This window comes from Rhincodon typus, chromosome 9 (assembly GCF_021869965.1).
Source record: "Rhincodon typus isolate 14 chromosome 9, sRhiTyp1.1, whole genome shotgun sequence".
Classification (NCBI taxonomy): domain Eukaryota; kingdom Metazoa; phylum Chordata; class Chondrichthyes; order Orectolobiformes; family Rhincodontidae; genus Rhincodon; species Rhincodon typus.
The window spans coordinates 73,532,392-73,552,331 of NC_063340.1; the positions used below are offsets into that span (position 1 = coordinate 73,532,392).

A 19,940-nucleotide genomic window follows, 5' to 3' on the forward strand; every position below is an offset into this window, starting at 1 on the left:
TCCAGCTCTACATCTTGTTATCTCTGCTAAGTAGAAGTGATGAGTTTTGTTTCAAAAATATATCAATCTACTCAGATGAGATATAAGACCCAGATTTTCCAAACTTTGATGCTCTGAGAGCAAATCGCCACTGATTTGCTGCTTGGTAAACCCAATATATTTTACACACTAAAGTGGACCAATTGGTTTTGTAAATTCACCAATACATTAACTGTGCATGATGTAAAAGACATGGAAATTACAGAGTTCCACAAGAAGGAAATTGTTGTCTGATAACTCCATATTAGAACACCAAGTATTGGTCCCAAAATGATTAAATTGAGGGGTCGGGGAGGGGTAATGGAGAGAAAAGCAAGTGAAAAAGAATTTTTAAGACATGCAGCTCTGACTTTGGCAGTGTCAATTTGTGTATTGGTTATGTTAGTGGATTATTATGCAGAAGTAATTTAGAAAACATGAGTTCAAATACCGTCATGGAGGTTTGAGAACTTGAATTCAGGGAAAAATAAGAACGTGAAAAGGGAAAACAGTAAAGTGACTATAGGCTGTCTTAAAAATCCAGTGGTTCACTACTGTTCTTTAAAATGGCATTAGGTACCTCCTAGAGAGTAAACCAAGGAATGCAATTGCCATATAGAATCCTGGTCATGCCACCTTCTTGAAAGGATTATGTAAAAGCAGACTATGTGGCAAGGAAAAAATAAGTGTGAGAAACTTGTGCAGGCGCAGACACACATACAAATGGAAGTAATTATAACGAATGATAAAAACAGTCTTTCTTCTTAGAATGGTTTTCAGCATTGCAAGAATAAGCACATTTACACCTGGACATCATTACACATTTCATAGTATCCCTACACAGTAGAAAAAGGCCATTCGCTCACCAAGTCTGCACCAACTCTCTGACGAGTTTACCACCCAAACACAACCCCACCCCATCCTTGTAATCCCACATTTACCACGGCTAGTCCTAGCCTGCATATTGTGGGGCAATTTAACATGGCCAATCCACATCTGTGGGAGGAAACCAGAGCACCCGGCAGTAACCCACACAGACACAGGGAGAAAGTGCAAACTCCACACAGACAATCACCCAAGACTGAATTCCAACACGGTTCCCAGGCCCTGTGAGCCACCACGCTGTCCAGCATTTATGGAAGCGTTTCACTGAAAATTGAATTAACTTCAGTCCTCTACTTGATACCTACATTGTCTGTGAATACTACTCCCAACTTCCAGATTTGATACTTGACATCAATGGAGTTCAGCCTGTATGAAAAAAAACCAAATCAGTTCATTTGTACCAAGCGCTGACCATGATTGATGAAGGATGTTGATAACAAACACTTCGTAGAAAGTCTTCTGCTGGGAATGGAGAGTAAGGAAGAATGAAACATTTATCCACCTATGGAATCAAGTGAAATGAAATAACATATGAGGTGGTTTAGGCCGGCCACTCAGCTATAATTACAAAATTATTGTAATTACAATAATTACAAAAGAAGAAGATCCACCAGCATCTTTTTAGGACCAGGGTCTTTAGGGTCATTAACTGAGGCATAGTTGGCACTGCCCACGATCTGAGCTCAAATTGTGGGAAAAAAGACAGAGCCAAGAGATGCTCGTACCAACAATATTTGCAAAATATCAAGAATCACAACTTACAGGAAAACATAACCAAGTATTCCTCAAAATGCCCGATGATTCATGTATTAGCACATCTTACATATTGGAATTAATTTTAAGGATCATTAAGCAACGACATTTTAATTGTTTTGTTCTGAAAGGAAATCCTTGCAATGATCTTTTACAATTTAGTTCCAATGAAATCTGCATGATTCACACCAATTTCATTTGCAAAATGAATCCATTTTCCAAGTAGTTTATATTAATCTGACATGCAGCCACTTTGTTCGATTTGTTTTTGTTGCATCAGAATGCTGTCACTCACAGGAATGAAGCAATCTCCTCATTGATGCTGTAAAAAGTCCTAGAGGATTGGAAATGTTTTATTTGTAGAAATTATAATTCAAAAACCCCACACATCTTTCATTTCACAAGGTATAATAAGGGAGCTGGAATATCAATTCTACCATGGTTGATTTTCTAATGGTATAACTTGCATGACAGAGTTATCGAAAGTTTTATTAGAAAAACATCAAGGCTTATACCTTATTTTTTGTTGTAAATGCGATGATGGTGGCACTACTTAAAGCTCACTGTGAAGGAAGGGGCTTTGATTTATACAACCAACATGCTGACAAATCTGACAAGAGACTGATTTAACTAAGACAACACAGTGTGGAGCTGGAGGAACACAGCAGGCCAGGCAGCATCAGAGGAGCAGGAAAGTTGACGTTTCGGGTTGGGACCATTCTTCAGAAACAAAAAGGGTTAAACTAAGGTTCCTTTGACAACTTTAGATTTCAAAATGCACTGTTGATTAAATTAGCACTGAATTACTACCTGCTAAGATGTGCCTTCCAAAACTGACACTGTTGACAGCATTTTTCAGACAATGAGGCTTCTCAGCCCTCACCCGAAGACCCGCCAATACCAGCTGCCTGGCAGACAGCTTATGTTTGGGAGGGCATTCGTTGGCCGAGGTCGATATGCATGCCCCCTGCTGGGGGGACAGTCCACCTTATAAAGGTGCTGGGCAATTAGATGGATCACAGCTCTGCAGTCTCAGCAGTGACAGGTTTGAGCGTCAGCGTCTGTTGGGATCAGTCATCGGAGAAGAGGAGCTAATGGAGGCCTGGCCTAAGGTAGGTCTTGGATATCAGACAGGCCTGGCTGGCAGATCTCAGTCAGAGGAGCGGGTTGGGGTGATGATGGAATTTGAGGGACCAAGAACAGGGGTGGAAGGGGGGATGGTATCATATTTGGCTAAAACGAGGTTATTGCCCTGGCTTGTGCTGGCCCATTCAGCTACCTGCTTGATAATTGGTCTCACTCTGCCTTGGCTAAAATAGTGGCGGTGGCAGGATGAGGACTTCGGGCGCAATTAATGGGCCACATAAGGGCTTCAAAACATAATGACTATGTCAGGTCCAAGGGCATGTGTGCTACTTATCACCTGGGTCAAGGGCAGGCAGCTAGGCAGTAGGCATTGCACTGTATTTTGAGAGTGCCCCGCCTTCAAAGCTGCTTACAAAGCGGATTATAAAATTCTACCCCATGGATTCACCTGAATGAAGGAACATGGGAAAGGGAAGCAGGGTGCAGGCTAATGCAGATAGTGTGATTAGTGTAGATAGTGGGATTATCATAGATAGGCTGATGCAGATATGATGGGCCAAAGGGCCTCTTCTGTGCTGAAAGACTCTATTATAGCAAGTGCTTGCATTTATGTGGCACCGTCAACATACTTAAGCATCCCAAGGTACTTCAAAGGAATGATAACAAATAAAATTCGACACCCAGCCACATGAGGAGATAAAGACCCCAATACACAGTAAGTGGGAAGGAAGCTATTTTTATCCAGCAGAAAAGTGGAAATCGCTTCAGGGAATTCTACAATCAGAAACAAATCTCTTTTGAAAATCTCCTTTCTTACTTGTCTGCTGGATAGGCAGAGAGGCTTGCCTGGGGTACAGTTTTGGGGAAGGTCCCAGAAATCAGGGAGGATTGGAGATTGGTGGGATCAGGAATGGACCAGAAATCAGAAAAAAGGAGACCTTGGAGGGACTGCGGGAAGCAGAAGGGAAGTGGGACAAGCAAATGGTGAAAGGGAGACACCGGGAAAGGTCATAGGAATTTGTGTGTGGGGTTGGGGGGAGGGTGGAGGTGAGTGGGTGTTGGCCAACTGGGCAGAAGATTCGCTTGAGGAGTCGAAGGAACATTCCCACTCCTCCTGACCTTTAAGCAGGGTCATGGAAAGCACTTAGTCACTTCATCCATCTGCTCCCATCTCCATTTTGCAACTGAGCAATGGGAAATCTGGCTTTTAACTATCACATCTAAATCAGATTCCCACCCACACGTTGGGAACCTGAATTAAATATTATAATGAGGTGCTCTACATCTCTGGAGCAGGAAACACAATCCATCACTGGAGGAGTGGCATTATTTTTTAACACGCCTCCCCAATACCTCACATACTCATTGTAGGGGGGACATAATACAGGGAGTTAAAGTTTCAACAGGTCTTTTTAAATTGGTTTCATGCAAATGTTAAGCAGAATGAAATCAGGGGGTCAGGTCAAATGGATAAGCTTCACAGAACCAAGCGACTAAGTTACATATATCCCCTGCGATAGCATCCAGCTTTAATTCTGGGCCCGATCAATCACAAACACAAAGGGAGCATTGCTTTAAATGTACACAGCTTCTCTTTTTAACAACTTTATTGAATTTTGCCAGTAGCGGATACAGTACCGTTGTCTAACCTGTAAAAGTGCATATCCATTCTCAGTTTAGTGGGGGGTAAAGATCAAACCAGTTCTTAAATAAGTATAACCTATGATTAAAGTAGTACAGGTTTTGAAATTCAAATCAAGACTCTTGTATTAACTAACTTAGGGGTCTCTGTTATATTTCTCAAATAAAGTCATAGTCATAGAGATGTACAGCATGATAACAGACCCTTCAGTCCAACTCATCCATGCTGATCAGATATCCTAAATTAATCTAATCCCATTTGCCAGCATTTGGCCAATATCCCTCTAAACTCTTCCCATTCATCTACCCATCCAGATGCCTTTTAAATGATGTAATTGTACCAGCCTCCACCACCTCCTCTGGCAGCTCATTCCATACTGGCACCATTCTCCATGTGAAAAGTTCCCCCTTAGGTCTCTTTTAAATCTAACGGGCGATTTTTTCATGCAGAGGGTGATGCGTGTATGGAATGAGTTTAAAAACCCCAGTACAATTGGATCTTGGATCTAATACTTCCCACTTCAAGAACATAAGCCACAGGAAATCAATCAATGTCTCTTCACATTTTCCAACTCCGTCGTGACACATACGTTGGGTGTAAGTACTACTCACACTGCAGAGAAGGAGTTATCCCTCTTGGGTTTCTTCTTCTCCTGAGCATCACTGAAATCTAAAGCAGCTTTATCCATTCCCAGCAGTTCGCTGATCCTATCTCTCCCATAGAATTCACCATACTTATCCATAACCTGCAGGAAGGCAAGATAAACTGTTATTTAAAGGACTTTTGTGTTACATAAAGCTCAGTGGTGGAATGTTTACAAAGACAAGTCTTAAACAGCATATGATGGCGTACTCTAAAGTCACTGGCCTCATGTAGAGGGGTATTAAGATAGTTGTTTCTATCAGTGAGATTGTTGTACAAATGTGGTATTTGCTGAAATGAATTTTCTCTCCCTCATTAACTTGTTTAAAATAATTCAGTGGAACACATCAGTTAAGCAGCACAGTAAAGAAATTAATAAATGCCTGCTGAAAAAATGTGATGTGCTGTTGAAGATTTTCACCTTGTCCTTGTCAGGCCAGATGCAAGAATGCTAAATTGTAAAGGAAGCAGCAATAAATGCATGAGCAAAAGGAGCAGTATAAATTGTCACTCTCTTTGAAATTTGGCATTCTTGCATCTGTCCTGATGAGTGTAACATGAAAAGTTTCAACAACTTTTTTTTTTAATACCCAAGTTCTGTAGTACCAGACAACTGCTTAAATAAATACTTGTCAAACATCCTATAGTGGCAGCGCTAACCGTGATTGTTTTCTTCAAATTTATTATCAGCTGAATTGACTTGTTTTCAAATTTTTTCACCAATTACCACAACTCATACCTTGTTTTATTGAAATTAACATCCTTTGAATGAACTGGTTTATTGGATACATGCCAATTTCAAATTGACACTGAGTAAACAACCATGTGAGCATCAGTGTGGTGGATTTCAACTGCCTTCAAATGTCATTAGTGGGTAGATAATAGGCTGAAATTAGGGTTGTAACCTTATCACCCCATTAGTGCCAGCTACATTTTAGACAGAGCACACTGCCGAATGTGCAGAGTGTTAGAATATAAACCATATTAAGTATGAAAGTCTGGGTCTACCAATAAAAGTAATGCCCCAATTGCCATTTTAGGTGGGAACTGGTTGCAGTATGAGACATGTAGACCCCAATCAGATTTACAGATAATGGAAGAGAAGAGGCCCATGGAGGATGAGGTTTGTGGGCCTCAGAAGATCAGGAATCATCTGCCCCCAGCCCTGTCCAAGTTTAGATTGCCGATGGGATTGCTGGCCTAATTTTCAGATGAGTTCCATCAAGACACCCGTTCGGCACTTTCACCTCGTCTCATGAAATTAAATGAGGCCAAATTCTCAAAATCATGGAAGCCACTTTACAGCCAAAATGATCAGCTGACCAGCGAGCTCCCAAAACATTTATTCAACTGCAGTGTGTGCAGGATGTCAGAAAAATTACATTTGAACCTGCTCTTTACCTTTCTTTTCACAAACTTGTCCCAGTAGTTATAAGGAAATGATCTGAAAGAGGACAGAATTATTAGTAATCACATCTCCTGGTTCTCGTGCATCTTGCAAATAAAAGAAAGGCAAACTTTGCTGGTCAGGTGATGCTGTCCCAGGTGGGTACAGAGGCAGAACTAATCTGGCTAATCATCTGGAGAAGGGAACATTTTACAGTGCATCATGAAAAACAAAATGAAACAAAACTGCTTTGAAGTAGCCAGACACAAAGCAGGGGAAATCAGCTTGCCAACCTCATGGAATTCTCTGAGGTGGCAACAAGAAAAATGAATGCATTAGCATGTCAATAAAATAATGTACTGAATTAACATGTAAAGAGGCAGTACATAAGGATAGTTCAATGTCATATCTGATTTGCATACTGAGTAAAACACACCTGAATTAAATTTTGGATTTTGATAATGTCATGACCCTAATCTGATGATCCAAATGTTATTTAACTCTGATCTTTTTCCTCGTATTTTCATACTTGCATTGGAGAAATGACAGATCGTAAACCTTACCTCAATACAGCCCATGACTGCAATAGATGTTAATTTTAAATAAATAAAACTCTGGTAATAAGACATGATCTATAGGAAAGCCTATGTCAAAGTGATACGTGGAAGATAATTGGAAAATATTAATGGATATGGAACTGCAGGAGGTCAGAAAATGAAATTGTGAATTGATGACAAGGGAGAAAACAAAGAACTCGATTTGTGGATGCAGTACAGAGACAAATGGACAGGTTCTAAATGGTTTAACTCTGGAGTCAGTTTCATTCATTCTGAAATCAATGAGTTATACATAGTTTTAGAGGGAGAGAGGTCAACATTTGCAGGTAATATTGTAACTGGAGGTAGAATTATCTCCCCAGAAGATCAAATGAAACTGAAACAGGACATTGATAACGTCTGGCCGCTGGCAGCACAATGCTTAAAACGGGCATTGCAGCATGTGGGAGAACTTCTTCAAAAGCACAACCTCAGAACGGTACACAGTTTGAAGTTACTTCATTAGGTATCTTGTATCTATAACGTATCGTATCTTGTATCTATAATATGTTGTATCTTGTATCTATAATATGTTGATACCCATGAGTTCTCTACCATGTCCAACCATGAGCCTTTGAAAGAGAAATCCACACCTCCTATAACATTCCTCAGTCACAGTGAACTCTATGCCCCTGGTTCAACTTGCCACTTCATTTCCCCTCCAATCCAGACATCCACATTCCAAGTTAGAGGGTGAAATGAAGACAGAGTTGCTACTTAACAAAACCATAACAAAATCCTTTGGTGATTAATCTTATTCATAAAAATGCTGAATATAATTTTTTTTTGATTTTGAAATGTAAATCCCTCCTGGTGTGAATGAGTTCTGCAAATGTGTATTTCTAGATAGCTACCATGTTCTACCCTCTGTAAGTCTGAGATGACTCAAGGACATTGAGACCTTGCTGCTCATATCCTAAACTGGAGCAGGTTCAGTTCATCCATTCTGCTGACTGACCATTGGCTCTGGATTAAGCAAACACCTTGATTTAAAACTCTCACCTTGTTCTCAAATCTCACCCTGGCTTTTATCCTTTCTCTCTTGCTACAATTGCTTCCAATTCCAAGATATCTGAACTCTTCCAATCTGGATCCTGAGCATCCCTGATCTAAAACCTTCTGCCATCAATTTCAGCTGCCATAGCCCTAAGCTCTGGAATTCTCAGAGCTAACCGCGAGCTCTCAAATCCTTTTTCCTCAAGATAACCCTTAAAACCCACCTGCATAGAATCCATACAGTGTGGAAACAGGCCATTTGGCCCAATGTGTCTACACCGACCCTCCAAAAAGCATCCTACCCAGATTCATCCCCCTATCCTATCCCTGTATTTTGCACTTAACCTATACATCCATGAACACTACGGCCAATCCACCTAGCCTGCACATCTTTGGATTGTACAAGGGAACCGGAGCACCCGGAGGAAACCCACATAGACACAGGGGGAAAATGCAAACTTCACACAGACAAAGAGACACCTCTTTGGGAAAGTTTTTGTTCATCTCCCTCGAATGTATTCATGGGGCAGGAAGGCTCTTGCATGATTTATGCAATTAAGGGCTACTTAAAAGTCCTGTGCCACTGTACTCAGTGAGTGGTGAGCAAGCCACTTGCCATGTGGGGAGCTTAAAAAGATCTGCTGTGTATCAGGCTCTCAGAGATTTGCGGGGATGGTGGTGACTGTCCATCGTCATTGGGCGTCAATGCCTAATTGATGGACCTGCCATCAGAAGTGAGGGAATAACCAGCATCCCACCCCCAACTCTTCACCTTTCCTTCTGACCGCTCCTCCACCCTCCCCCGGGCTGTGACCACCTCCCTGCAAGCCCGTTACCTCTCACTCACTTGAGGTTTATGTCCTGTGTGGAGTTAAGGCAGCTATTGTCACCCTGCCAGTGATGCTGACTGATGAGGAGCTGATAGCCTCTCGTTAACCTTGGGTTTGGAGAGAGTGTTGTGGGGGGTGAAGATTACGACCACCCATATCGAGGATTCTGGACAATGCTCATTGCTGACTGTTGCACATAATTGGGCAGGTCTTACCAAAAGGAGGAAACGTGGGATTCTTGCTGGGTCTCACACTGGTGGTCAAGATCCACACTAACTGGATTACATTCCCGCCAGAGTCTTTATAGCATAGATATAGGCCATGAACCTTTCATTTCTTCAGACATTTTCCTTCACCGTTTCTTTATTTTTTCATGGCATGCGAGCATTTCTGCAAGGACAGCGTTTGTCACCAATACCTTATTGACTGTGAACAGAATGGTCTTGCTAAAGCACTTCAGAAGACTTTCACAGACCAACCACTTTGTTGTGGGTTTAGAGTCACATAGGCCAGATCAGATAAGTACAGGAGATTTCGCTCCCATTAGGCAACTGGATGGGTTTTCACAACAATTGATGATACTTTTGTGGTCACCACAGCTGAAATTAGCTTTATATTCCAGATTTATTCATTGAATTTGAATTCCACCACTAGGTGTGGTGTGATTTGAGTGTATGCCACTATAGCATTAACTTGGGCCTCTTGGATTTCTAATCAAATGACATTACCACTGTGCTACAATCGCTCCCCCCAACTCCCCCCAAATATATTAACCAAGTAACAGAATTACATACAAACTCAAAGTCTTATACTCACTGTGTGTTTATGACCAGCCTATCCCATTGTCCCTTGATGTCATCCTCTGAAGGTTGCTCTGTGATGTATAACCCATCAAACTCCAACTTCCTGGCAACCTCTTTCTCTCTCTTGAAAATAACCAGAGGGACCTACAAAAAAATAAGGACGTCAGTGTGGCTGAATGACATGACAACTCCAATTTTATAGCCACCAACTTCCCATTTTGCAGACTCCCTTGCTGTCATTTAACTGCAGACTGGTTGATGATCTAACATAAGAAAGACACGCTCATTCACTGATGAGCTAAAGAGATTGGCATCTCAAATATTCACTGCAAAGATTAGAGAGACTTGGACAAGCGAGATGACAGTCTCCCGTGGAAGGCAATATCTGCTGGGACACTGTCACCTCCATCGTCTGAAGATGTGACATTTGCACTCTCCCAACACTACTGGTGAGATATGGACTTCAACAGTGTCTGAATGCGTCCTGCTGCCTCCGCTCTGCAGTTTTCCCACCTCCATCCAAATCACATTACATCTGTCTGTGTTCAGCTCGCCTCCAGATCCCTCTTCTCCTCAGGAGGAATATAAAATGTCCAAAGGGAACACCGATCCTCACCATTAATAGTGCACTGACAGATGACAACACTGCCAAGCTCTTGGACTCATGCCTGAAGGATAGCCCTAATTATAATTATATTTCAGAAGAAGTGTCCAGACCCGAAACGTCAGCTTTCCTGCTCCTCTGATGCTGCCTGGCCTGCTATGTTCATCCAGCTCTACGCCTTGTTATCTTAGACTCCAGCATCGGTAGTTCCTACTATCCCTAGTTATAATTACAGGTTTATGAAAGGCAAAGATTTTCTAAACAACTAACTGTCAGCAGCCTCTCCTGTTAAATTGGACACAGACCTCACCTCTTTTACACCCTGAAAAAAAAGTCCAGATTCACACCAGGTCTGTTTCAGATATTTTATAACCAAGCAGTTCAGAGATGTTATGGTACACCTCTGGAACAGGTGGGACTTGAACCCAGATCACTTGGCTCACAGGTAGGGATATTACCATTGCACCACCAGAACCCTTCTAGGCAGAAGGCATATGCACCCACCTTATTAAAGCATCAGGACTGTATCAATCAGATTACTGACTAGCTAAAATGGTTTTATAAATTTCAAAATGACATGCAGACTGTTGATTTTGGAGTATGCTCACCCACATTATTGTGTTCTGGCTCAATTAGATCAGCATGCCAGATATTGTTTGTGACTATAATAGCCTCACTTTTGCAATGTAAAATTCAGCTCCATGTTATGGACTAGTTTAATTGGTTTTCTCCCATCATCCTCAAGCCAACTTTTTCATGTCCTGATAATGGTTAAAATATTGTAAATGAACATAGGTCTGTTTTCAGATTATTGAGCCATTAATTTCTACATCTTGTAACTCCACGAAACCATTTTGCTCAGATTATACACTGTGTAGGCTTCAACTATCCAATAGATTAGTCAATCCGTAGTGGAACAAATAATTAATACTGGTCGCATTTTACAGTAAAATATAATATTTAATGTTCTGGATGATGGTCTTGAGGTACAGTGGGTAGCATCTCTAAGCCAGAACTCTGAGTTCAAGTACCACTTAAAGAATTGATGTCCAAGGACAGTGCATTCACAATGTGGGCAAACAAGTTGAGTATCAACTGGTGAATACTTCCAACACAGGCCAATCAATGGCAGGAGGTAAGAGTGGAAGAGACTCGTGGTCAGCCATGTGATGGGATGAAATTGGAGTCTCTGCCATCACTATCCACAGATCCAGGCAATGGATTGCATGTAAAGTGAATGTTACCCCCCAACAACTTAGATTTCTTGGGGGATGGAGGGTGGAGAGGTGCGGTCAGTTAGCCGTGCACTTCAATTCCTCATTTTGAGGTGTATTTGGAATCTGAAGAAGAATCAAGACGGACTGAAAGTATTGACTCTGTTTCCCCTCAGATGCTGTCAGACCTGCTGAGTTTGTCCAACATTTTCTATGTTTATTTCAGATGTCCAGCTTCTATAGTATTTTGCTTTTATTTGGATTTGTGATCTGTCTCCTTGCCATACACATTGTGGAGATTGTGGCAATGTGGGTCTGATCTGCCTTCCAGCAGAGAACCCAAGAAGAAAATAACGTGTAGTAGAAAGGAATGCACAACGCTTTCCATTGCAGTGCTGTTTTACCCATTTTCTAACATAATTGTAAAAAAAAATTCTCATTTTGGAAAGATTAGCTAATAAACATCTTTAAACTTGTGACTACATTTACTTTAATCACACAGAATGTTTGCATTTGAATTGAAAAGCTAAGGTTGGCTAGTGAATATTCATGTTCAGATACAACAAAATTTAACTGCAACAATGTATGAGAGAATGAGTTAGAACACTCTGAATTATGCTGTCTGCTCTCCCAAACCATGCTGTACCAGAATGGAAAAAGAGCCAAAACCCAGCTAAACGTCTATAAATACAGGTGGTTGTCCGAAAATGCAATAGTTGTGTTCTTGTGTGACCTCGTGCTATGGAATATTGTGCTATACAAAATTGCACTATAGAAAATCGCCTTTGAAAATAGCATTATAGAGAAATCATTTTGGAAAATCGCTTTACCTATACATTCGATAGTTTGCGGTATCCAAACAGTATCCACTATTCATCAATCACTTTACAGCCAATTCCCGTTATACCAGAACTACCTGTATGTGAACTTTAATTGTTAAAGTTACCCACAATCGCTGACAGTCAGAGGTCCTAAACCCAGAATTCAGAGTAAGTTAAGGTTAATAATAAATCTTTCCAATAATTTTACTTTTAAAACTTATCCTGACAATAGTCTGAAATGATTTTTGAATCTCACTGCTGTGATCTGTTATCCATTACTCACTGCAAACTTCAAAAAATGCTAATGATTAAAAATAAATCCTAAATGTGGATATCCCAATTTTATGTTGTAAAATTGTAATATCTACCTGAATCTAAATACTAGGAATTGATCTTCTGCAGAGAGCTGTGTATATTCTTCATACAGGAGAAATATATGTTACAAATATATATATGTTACGTACTGACCATATCTTTTTTATGAGAAATAGGCTAAGCAAAAAAAAAATTACATTTAACACAAGTGCAGGGGTTCTATCAGACTGGTTAATTCTACTGGGTAAATTTCAGGTTTCACCAACGGCATGGAGACCTTTTTGTGGCACAAAGAAAATGCCCAGAGTGGAATAAAATCCTTGTGACAGTTCATTGTGTACATCAATAATTGTGATTACAAGCCTATAATCTAATGCTGGGTTTCAGACGATGGTGTTAATCTATTTGATCTTTGCTTTAATAACCATTGATTAGAAGGCTGCCTGCTAATCATGCCAAGGCAATATCCAGGATGCTACAGACTACAATATCAGAGTCAGTCTCATGAAAACCCAGGTGAGTAATGTAGAACCTGGGCTGTAAAATGACAAACTCTGCAACTTAAGCAAAAGAAATCATTGACCAATGAATATGGGTTAAATAGTTCAGGTAATACAATCAAACACAATGGGGTTAGGCATAGAGAGTTAGTCCTCTGGGTATGAATTAGACTTTCAGCTTGTTTCTTGGAATAAAATTTGCAATTTACACAATTAGTACCTACAGCTTGCAACAAAAACAACACTGTTTTTGTGAATTGTTTGCAAAGACAAATTTTTTCTGTTGCCTTACTTTTAAACAGTAGTAGCCAATGATGCAGAAAAATGAGATGACAGTATGCAGGATGGCTAGAATTCGCAGGGTGGGTTCCATATAGCCACTGCTTTCTTGGAGAACATAATGCACTGTGACCCTGTGCCCATTTCCCATACTGCTCCATCGAGAACCTCCACCTTCCTGATAGTATCCTGGGTGTTTACATTCTTTCTCTTCTAGGGTTGGAGAAGTGGAGACCTGTTGAACATTGCACATTAGTAACGGAACCTTCCACGATTGATCAAAATATCCAACACAATTTACAGTCTTTGCATTCAGAGATTACGATAGAAACAAATCAACCGCTGGAATGTTTTCAAAACTTGTTTTTGGACGCACAAGATATATCTACCATCATTTTAATGATACTGTGATGCACAAATATAAACATAGAAAATAGGAGCAGGCCCTTTGAGCCTGCTTTGCCATTCAATATGATTATGACTAATCATTCAACACAGTATCCTGCTCCCACTTTCTCCCCATAACCTTTGAACCCTTTAAGCCTAAGAGATATATCCATCTCCTTCTTGAAATTTATGAATGTTCAGCCTCAACTACTTTCTGTGGCAGAGAATTCCACAGGCTCACCGCTCTCTGGGTGAAGAAATTTCTCCTCATCTCAGTCCTAAATGTAAACCCCATGTCCTTAAACTATGGCCCCTGGCTCTGGACTCCCCAGTCATCGGGAACATCTTACATAAATTTGCCCTGTCTAGTCCTGTAGAATTTTATAGGTTTCTGTGAGCTTGTCCCCAGTTATTTTAAACTCCAGTGAATATAGTTCTAAATAATCCAGTCTCTCTTTATGTCAGTTCAGCCATCCTAGGAATCAGTCAGGTAAATATTTGTTGCACTCCCTCCATAGTCAGAACATTCTTCCTTAGATAAGGGCACCAAAACTGAAGATGTGGTCTCACCAAGGCCCTGTACAATTGCAGAAAGGCATCTCTGCTTCTGTCCTCGAATCCTCTCTCTATCAGAGGCAACACACTATTTGTCTTCTTCACTGCCAGCTTATTGATGTATAAGGACATCTAGATCTCGTTGTGGTTCCCCCTTTCCAATCAATATTCAGCCAATAACCTGACTAATCTGTTTTTGATACCAAAGTAGATAACCTCACATTTATCCATGTTATACTTCTTCTGCCATGACTTGCTCACTCACTCAATCTGTTCAGATCAAACAGAAACATCTCTGCATCCTCCTCAAAGTTCACTCACCAACCCAGCTTTGAGATCTACAAGCTTGGTGATATTACATTCAGTTCTCTCATCTAAATCAAGAATATAGTTTGTGAGCAGCTATGGTCCAAGTACTGATCCTCACAGTATCGCACTAGTCACTGCCTGTCACTTGGAAAAAGACTCATTTATTCCTACTGTTCGTTTCCTGACTGACAACCAGTTCTCTATCCATGTCAGTACACTAATCCCCAGTCTCATGCATTTTAATTTTATATGCTGATCTCATAGAAACCCTTCGGAAAGTCTGAGTAAACTATCCACTGGCTCTCCCTTATCAACTATTTACATCTCAAAAAATTCCATTGGATGTCTCAAGCATGATTTCCCTTTTGTAAATCCACACTGACTCTGTCCAATCATGTTACTGTTTTCAAGTGCTTGGCTATTAAATCTTTTCTAATGGACTCTAGCATTTTCCCAACTACTGACGTCAGGCAGTTTAGACTTCCCTGTTTTCTCTTTACATTCTTTTTAATGAGCAGGGTTACAGTAGCTACCGTCCAATCAATAGACTGTTCCGCAGTCTATGGAAACTTGAAAGATGACTACCAATGTATGCATTATTTCAAGGGACACTTCCTTAAGTACTCTGAGATGTAAACTATTAGGCCCTAGGGATTTATCGGCCTTGAATCCCATCAATTTCCCCAAAACCATTTCTATCTAAGACTGATTTCCTTCCGTTCCTCCATCTCACTGGACACAGTGTTCCCCAACATTTTTATATGTTATTTGTGTCTTTCTTTGTGAAGTAAGCACCGAAGTACGCAAAGTCTGCCATCTGTCTGTTCCCTATTTTAACTTCCCCAGTTTCTGATTGCAATGGGCCTACATTTATGTTGATTAATCTTTTTTCTGTTCACATACCTATAGACATTCTTACAGTCAGTTTGCACGTACCCACAAGTCTACTCTCATACTCTACCTTTCCCCTCTTAACAATGTAATCGTCTTCCTGTGCTGAAAACTAAACTGATCCCAATCTTCAGGTCTGCTACTTGTTAGGGCCAATTTGTATGCCCATTCGTAACACTATTCTTAATTTCCCTTGGGCACTTTTCCTGTTTTATTTTTGCACCAGACAGGAGCAATTGTTGCAGTTCTTCCATACGCTCTTCAAATATTTACCGTTATTATCCACTGTTATCCCTTTAAGTAACGTTCCCCCACTTACCATAGCCAGCTTGTGCCCCATACCATTGGAGTTTCCTTTATCTAGATTTAGGAGCCTAATCCTGGAATCAGCGATGTCACTCTCCATCTTAATGAAGAATTCAATCATTTTATGGTCACTCATCACCAAGGGGCCTCACACACAGTTAGATTGCCAATTATTCCTTTCTCACTACACAATACATAGCCTAGAATGGCCTGTTCTCCACAGTAATGCTTTACAACTTTGACATTCCATACTATGTGCTTCCCATACAAAGAAAAATATTGCCAAACATTTCTTCATGAAAAAATATCTTGTGCTAATTTCAAGCATCTGGGACAGAGAATTGCAATCATTTTCAATACTGATGCTTGAAATGCTTTAACTGAATTCTAAAAAAAGTGAACACTATCATGCACACCCTTTTTTATTGAGACATGGATGATGCAATATGTCAGGGTAACTATTGTCTGTACACAATTCCATTCACGTATATGCTTGGTGGCATTCCTTACTACACCAATCTGCCATCACTCTTATGGTCAAATAGTCTAATTAATCCCAGAACCAACCATCTGGCATCAGATCAGCTGGAAACAAGTAGTGAGTTAAGTACATGCCAGCTAAACATTGTTTCACGTGTAACATGGATCAATGTAAAATTCTGAATTCAAGCTTAAAAAAGGTCACAATTTCACAACTAAATTTTCATTCAACAGACTTGAGAAGTACATGCCACAACCCTACTTCTGGAGATCACAGTTGTATGACACTCATTGTGGCATTTCATTTTGTGCTTTACGTTTATCTCTTGGATTAAGCAATACCAACGGTTGGTTAGTCCTCCAAAAACACCACCAACTCACTCATTACTGCTGGGGACAATACTCAAGAGACATAATTACATTAATTTGATTATTTAATAGGTTAATTGAATCCAGTTGGGAAAACACAAATTATAATTGAGACTCGGCGATCAGAGCCCAATCTGAATTTTTAAAGAAGAACATCAGGATTTTCACTCACTTCTGTAGGAAGGACAGTTTAGAGTTTGATCTTTACTTAGCTGTTAGCAATTTTATCGCTAACATATTCTGATTAGTAAAAATCAAAATGAACAAATGTCAACTGTTTCTTGAACAATGACAAGAATGGAGAATAAATTATCATGTATTTCTGCACCATTTGTGCCAATTAAAATATCATATTAGGGCGTATACCAGCCACAATGATGATACCATATGGCTCAGTACAAGAACATCTTAGGATCGCACAGGAACAGACCTACAATCTGGATCTTCCTCATAGTCTCTGTTAACAAGGTTTATATCATATCAGTATAACCATGGTACAGTTGCTGTCATGCAGTAGATTACATCTTACTTAAGACAAAAGCCTCTTCTGGTTAGACAACCAGATGGCCTTTACACGACCACACTAGAGCAAGTGGACCCTATAGATCCTTCTCTGAAAGAAGACAGTGGCAACAAATATACTGTAGAGTGTGCAATAATAGAGAGTTTATACAACATGATGAGCTCGGGTTAGGACTGCTCATATGAAAACAGACTCAATCGGAAAACTAGGAAATATGAACGGAATCAATCAATAACATTCTGGATAACAAAGAAGTTGTCATTTGTCATTTATATAAACGATCTGGATGAGAATATAGCAAGCATGGTGAGTGGGTTTGTGGATGACACTAAAATTGGTTGTACAGTCCACAGTGAAGAAGGTTATCTATGATTTAAATGGGATCTTGATCAATTAGGCCAATGGATTGAGGAGGGCAGATAGAGTTTGATTTAGATAAATGAGAAGTGTTGCATTTTGGTAACACAAACAAGGGCAGGACTTACACAGTTATTGGTAGACCTAGAGTTCAGGTACATAGTTCATTGATAGTTGCATCACAGGTAGACAGGGTAGTTAAGAAGGCATATAGCATGCTTGCCTTTATTGCTCAGACCATTGTGTATAAGATTTGCGACGTCACGTTGTGATTGAACAGGAAGTTGGTGAGGCCACTTTTGGAGTAGTGAGACAACAAGGTGCAGGGCTGGATGAACACAGCAGGCCAAGCAGCATCATAGGAGCAGAAAGGCTGATGTTTCGGGCCTAGACCCTTCATCAGAAAAGAGGGAGGGGAAATAAATAGGGAGAGAGTGGGAGGCAGATAGAAGATGGATAGAGGAGAGGATAGGTGGAGAGGAAACAAACAGGTCGAAGAGGCGGGGATGGAGCCAGTAAAGGTGAGTGTAGGTGGGGAGTTAGGGAGGGGATAAGTCATGCCACGGAGGACGGACAGGTCAAGGGGGCGGGATGAGGTTAGTCGGTAGGAGATGGGGGTGCGGCTTGAGGTGGGAGGAGGGGATAGGAAGAACAGGTTAGGGAGGCGGGGATGAGCTGGACTGGTTTTGGGATGCGGTAGGGGGAGGGGAGATTTTGAAGCTTGTGAAATCCACATTGATACCATTGGGCTGCAGGGTTCCCAAGCGGAATATGAGTTGCTGTTCCTGCAACCTTCGGGTGGCATCGTTGTGGCACTGCAGGAGGCCCAGGATGGACATGTCGTCCGAGGAATGGGAGGGGGAGTTGAAATGGTTCGCGACTGGGAGGTGTAGTTGTTTATTGCGAACCGAGCGTAGGTGTTCTGCAAATCGGTCCCCGAGCCTCCGCTTGGTTTCCCCGATGTAGAGGAAGCCACACCGGGTACAGCGGATGCAGTATACCACATTGGCAGATGTGCAGGTGAACATCTGCTTGATGTGGAATGTCTTCTTGGGGCCTGGGATGGGGGTGAGGGAGGAGGTATGGGGGCAGGTGTCGCACTTCCTGCGGTTGCAGGGAAAAGTGCCGGGTGTGGTGGGGCTGGAGGGGAGTGTGGAGCGGACAAGGGAGTCACGGAGAGAGTGGTCCCTCCGGAAAGCAGATAAGGGTGGGGAGGGAAAGATGTCTTTGGTGGTGGGGTCGGGTTGCAGATGGCAGAAGTGTCGGAGGATGATGCGTTGGATCCGGAGGTTGGTGGGGTGGCACGTGAGGACGAGGGGGATTCTTTTTTGGTTCTTATTGCGTGGACGGGATGTGAGGGATGAGTTGCGGGAGATGTGGGAGACACGGTTGAGGGCATTCTCGACCACTGAGGGGGGGAAGTTACGGCCCTTGAAAAACGAGGACAACTGAGATGTACGGGAGTGGAATGCCTCATCCTGGGAGCAGATGCGGCGGAGGCGGAGGAATTGGGAATAGGGGATAGCATTTTTGCAGGAAGGTGGGTGGGAGGAGGAGTATTCTAGGTAGCTGTGGGAGTCGGTGGGCTTGAAATGAATATCGGTTTCTAGGTGGTTGCCCGATATGGAGACAGAGAGGTCCAGGAAGGGAACAGAGGTATTAGAGATGGTCCAGGTAAACTTAAGGTTGGGGTGGAAGGTGTTGATGAAGTGGATGAACTGTTGGAGCTCCTCGTGGGAGCACGAGGCGGCGCTGATACAGTCATCAATGTAATGGAGGAAGAGGTGGGGTTTAGGGCCGGTGTAGGTACGGAAGAGGGATTGTTCCACGTAACCTACAAAGAGGCAGGTGTAGCTTGGGCCCATGCGGGTACCCATGGCCACCCCCTTTGTCTGTAGGAAGTGGGAGGAATTGAAAGAGAAGTTGTTGAGGGTGAGGACGAGTTCGGCTAAGCGGATGAGGGTGTCAGTGGAGGGGAATGGTCGGGCCTGCGGGATAGGAAGAAGCGGAGGGCCTTTAGGCCATCTGTATGGGGAATGTGGATGTAGAGGGACTGGACATCCATGGTAAAGATGAGGTGTTGGGGACCGGGGAATTGGAAGTTCTGGAGGAGGTGGAGGGTGTGGGTGGTGTCACTGACATAGGTAGGGAGTTCCTGGACTAAGGGGGAGAAAATGGAGTCCAGATAGTTGGAGATCAGTTCGGTGGGGCAGGAGCAGGCGGAGACAATGGGTCGACCAGGGCATTCAGGTTTGTGGATTTTGGGAAGGAGATAGAAGCGGGCAGTGCGGGGTTGGGGAACGATGAGGTTGGAGGCCGTGGGTGGGAGGTCACCTGAGGTGATGAGATTGTGGACGGTTTGGGAGATGATGGTTTGGTGCTCAGGGGTGGG

The 19,940-nt window shown here is 41.9% G+C and overlaps 1 protein-coding gene across 1 annotated transcript in view; it reads right to left on the bottom strand.

The window, feature by feature from the left end:
• The window catches only part of ryr2a (ryanodine receptor 2a (cardiac)), a 450,194-nt gene that overhangs the window by 22,176 nt on the left and 408,078 nt on the right, over positions 1 to 19,940 (bottom strand). Inside the window, exons 91-95 of the mRNA XM_048601350.1 lie at positions 13,385 to 13,606; positions 9,652 to 9,782; positions 6,428 to 6,470; positions 4,996 to 5,129; positions 1,209 to 1,269 (exon numbers count right to left, since the gene is read on the bottom strand). Coding sequence (XP_048457307.1) covers positions 1,209 to 1,269; positions 4,996 to 5,129; positions 6,428 to 6,470; positions 9,652 to 9,782; positions 13,385 to 13,606 — 591 coding nt within the window. The remainder of the gene's footprint in view (positions 1 to 1,208; positions 1,270 to 4,995; positions 5,130 to 6,427; positions 6,471 to 9,651; positions 9,783 to 13,384; positions 13,607 to 19,940) is intronic.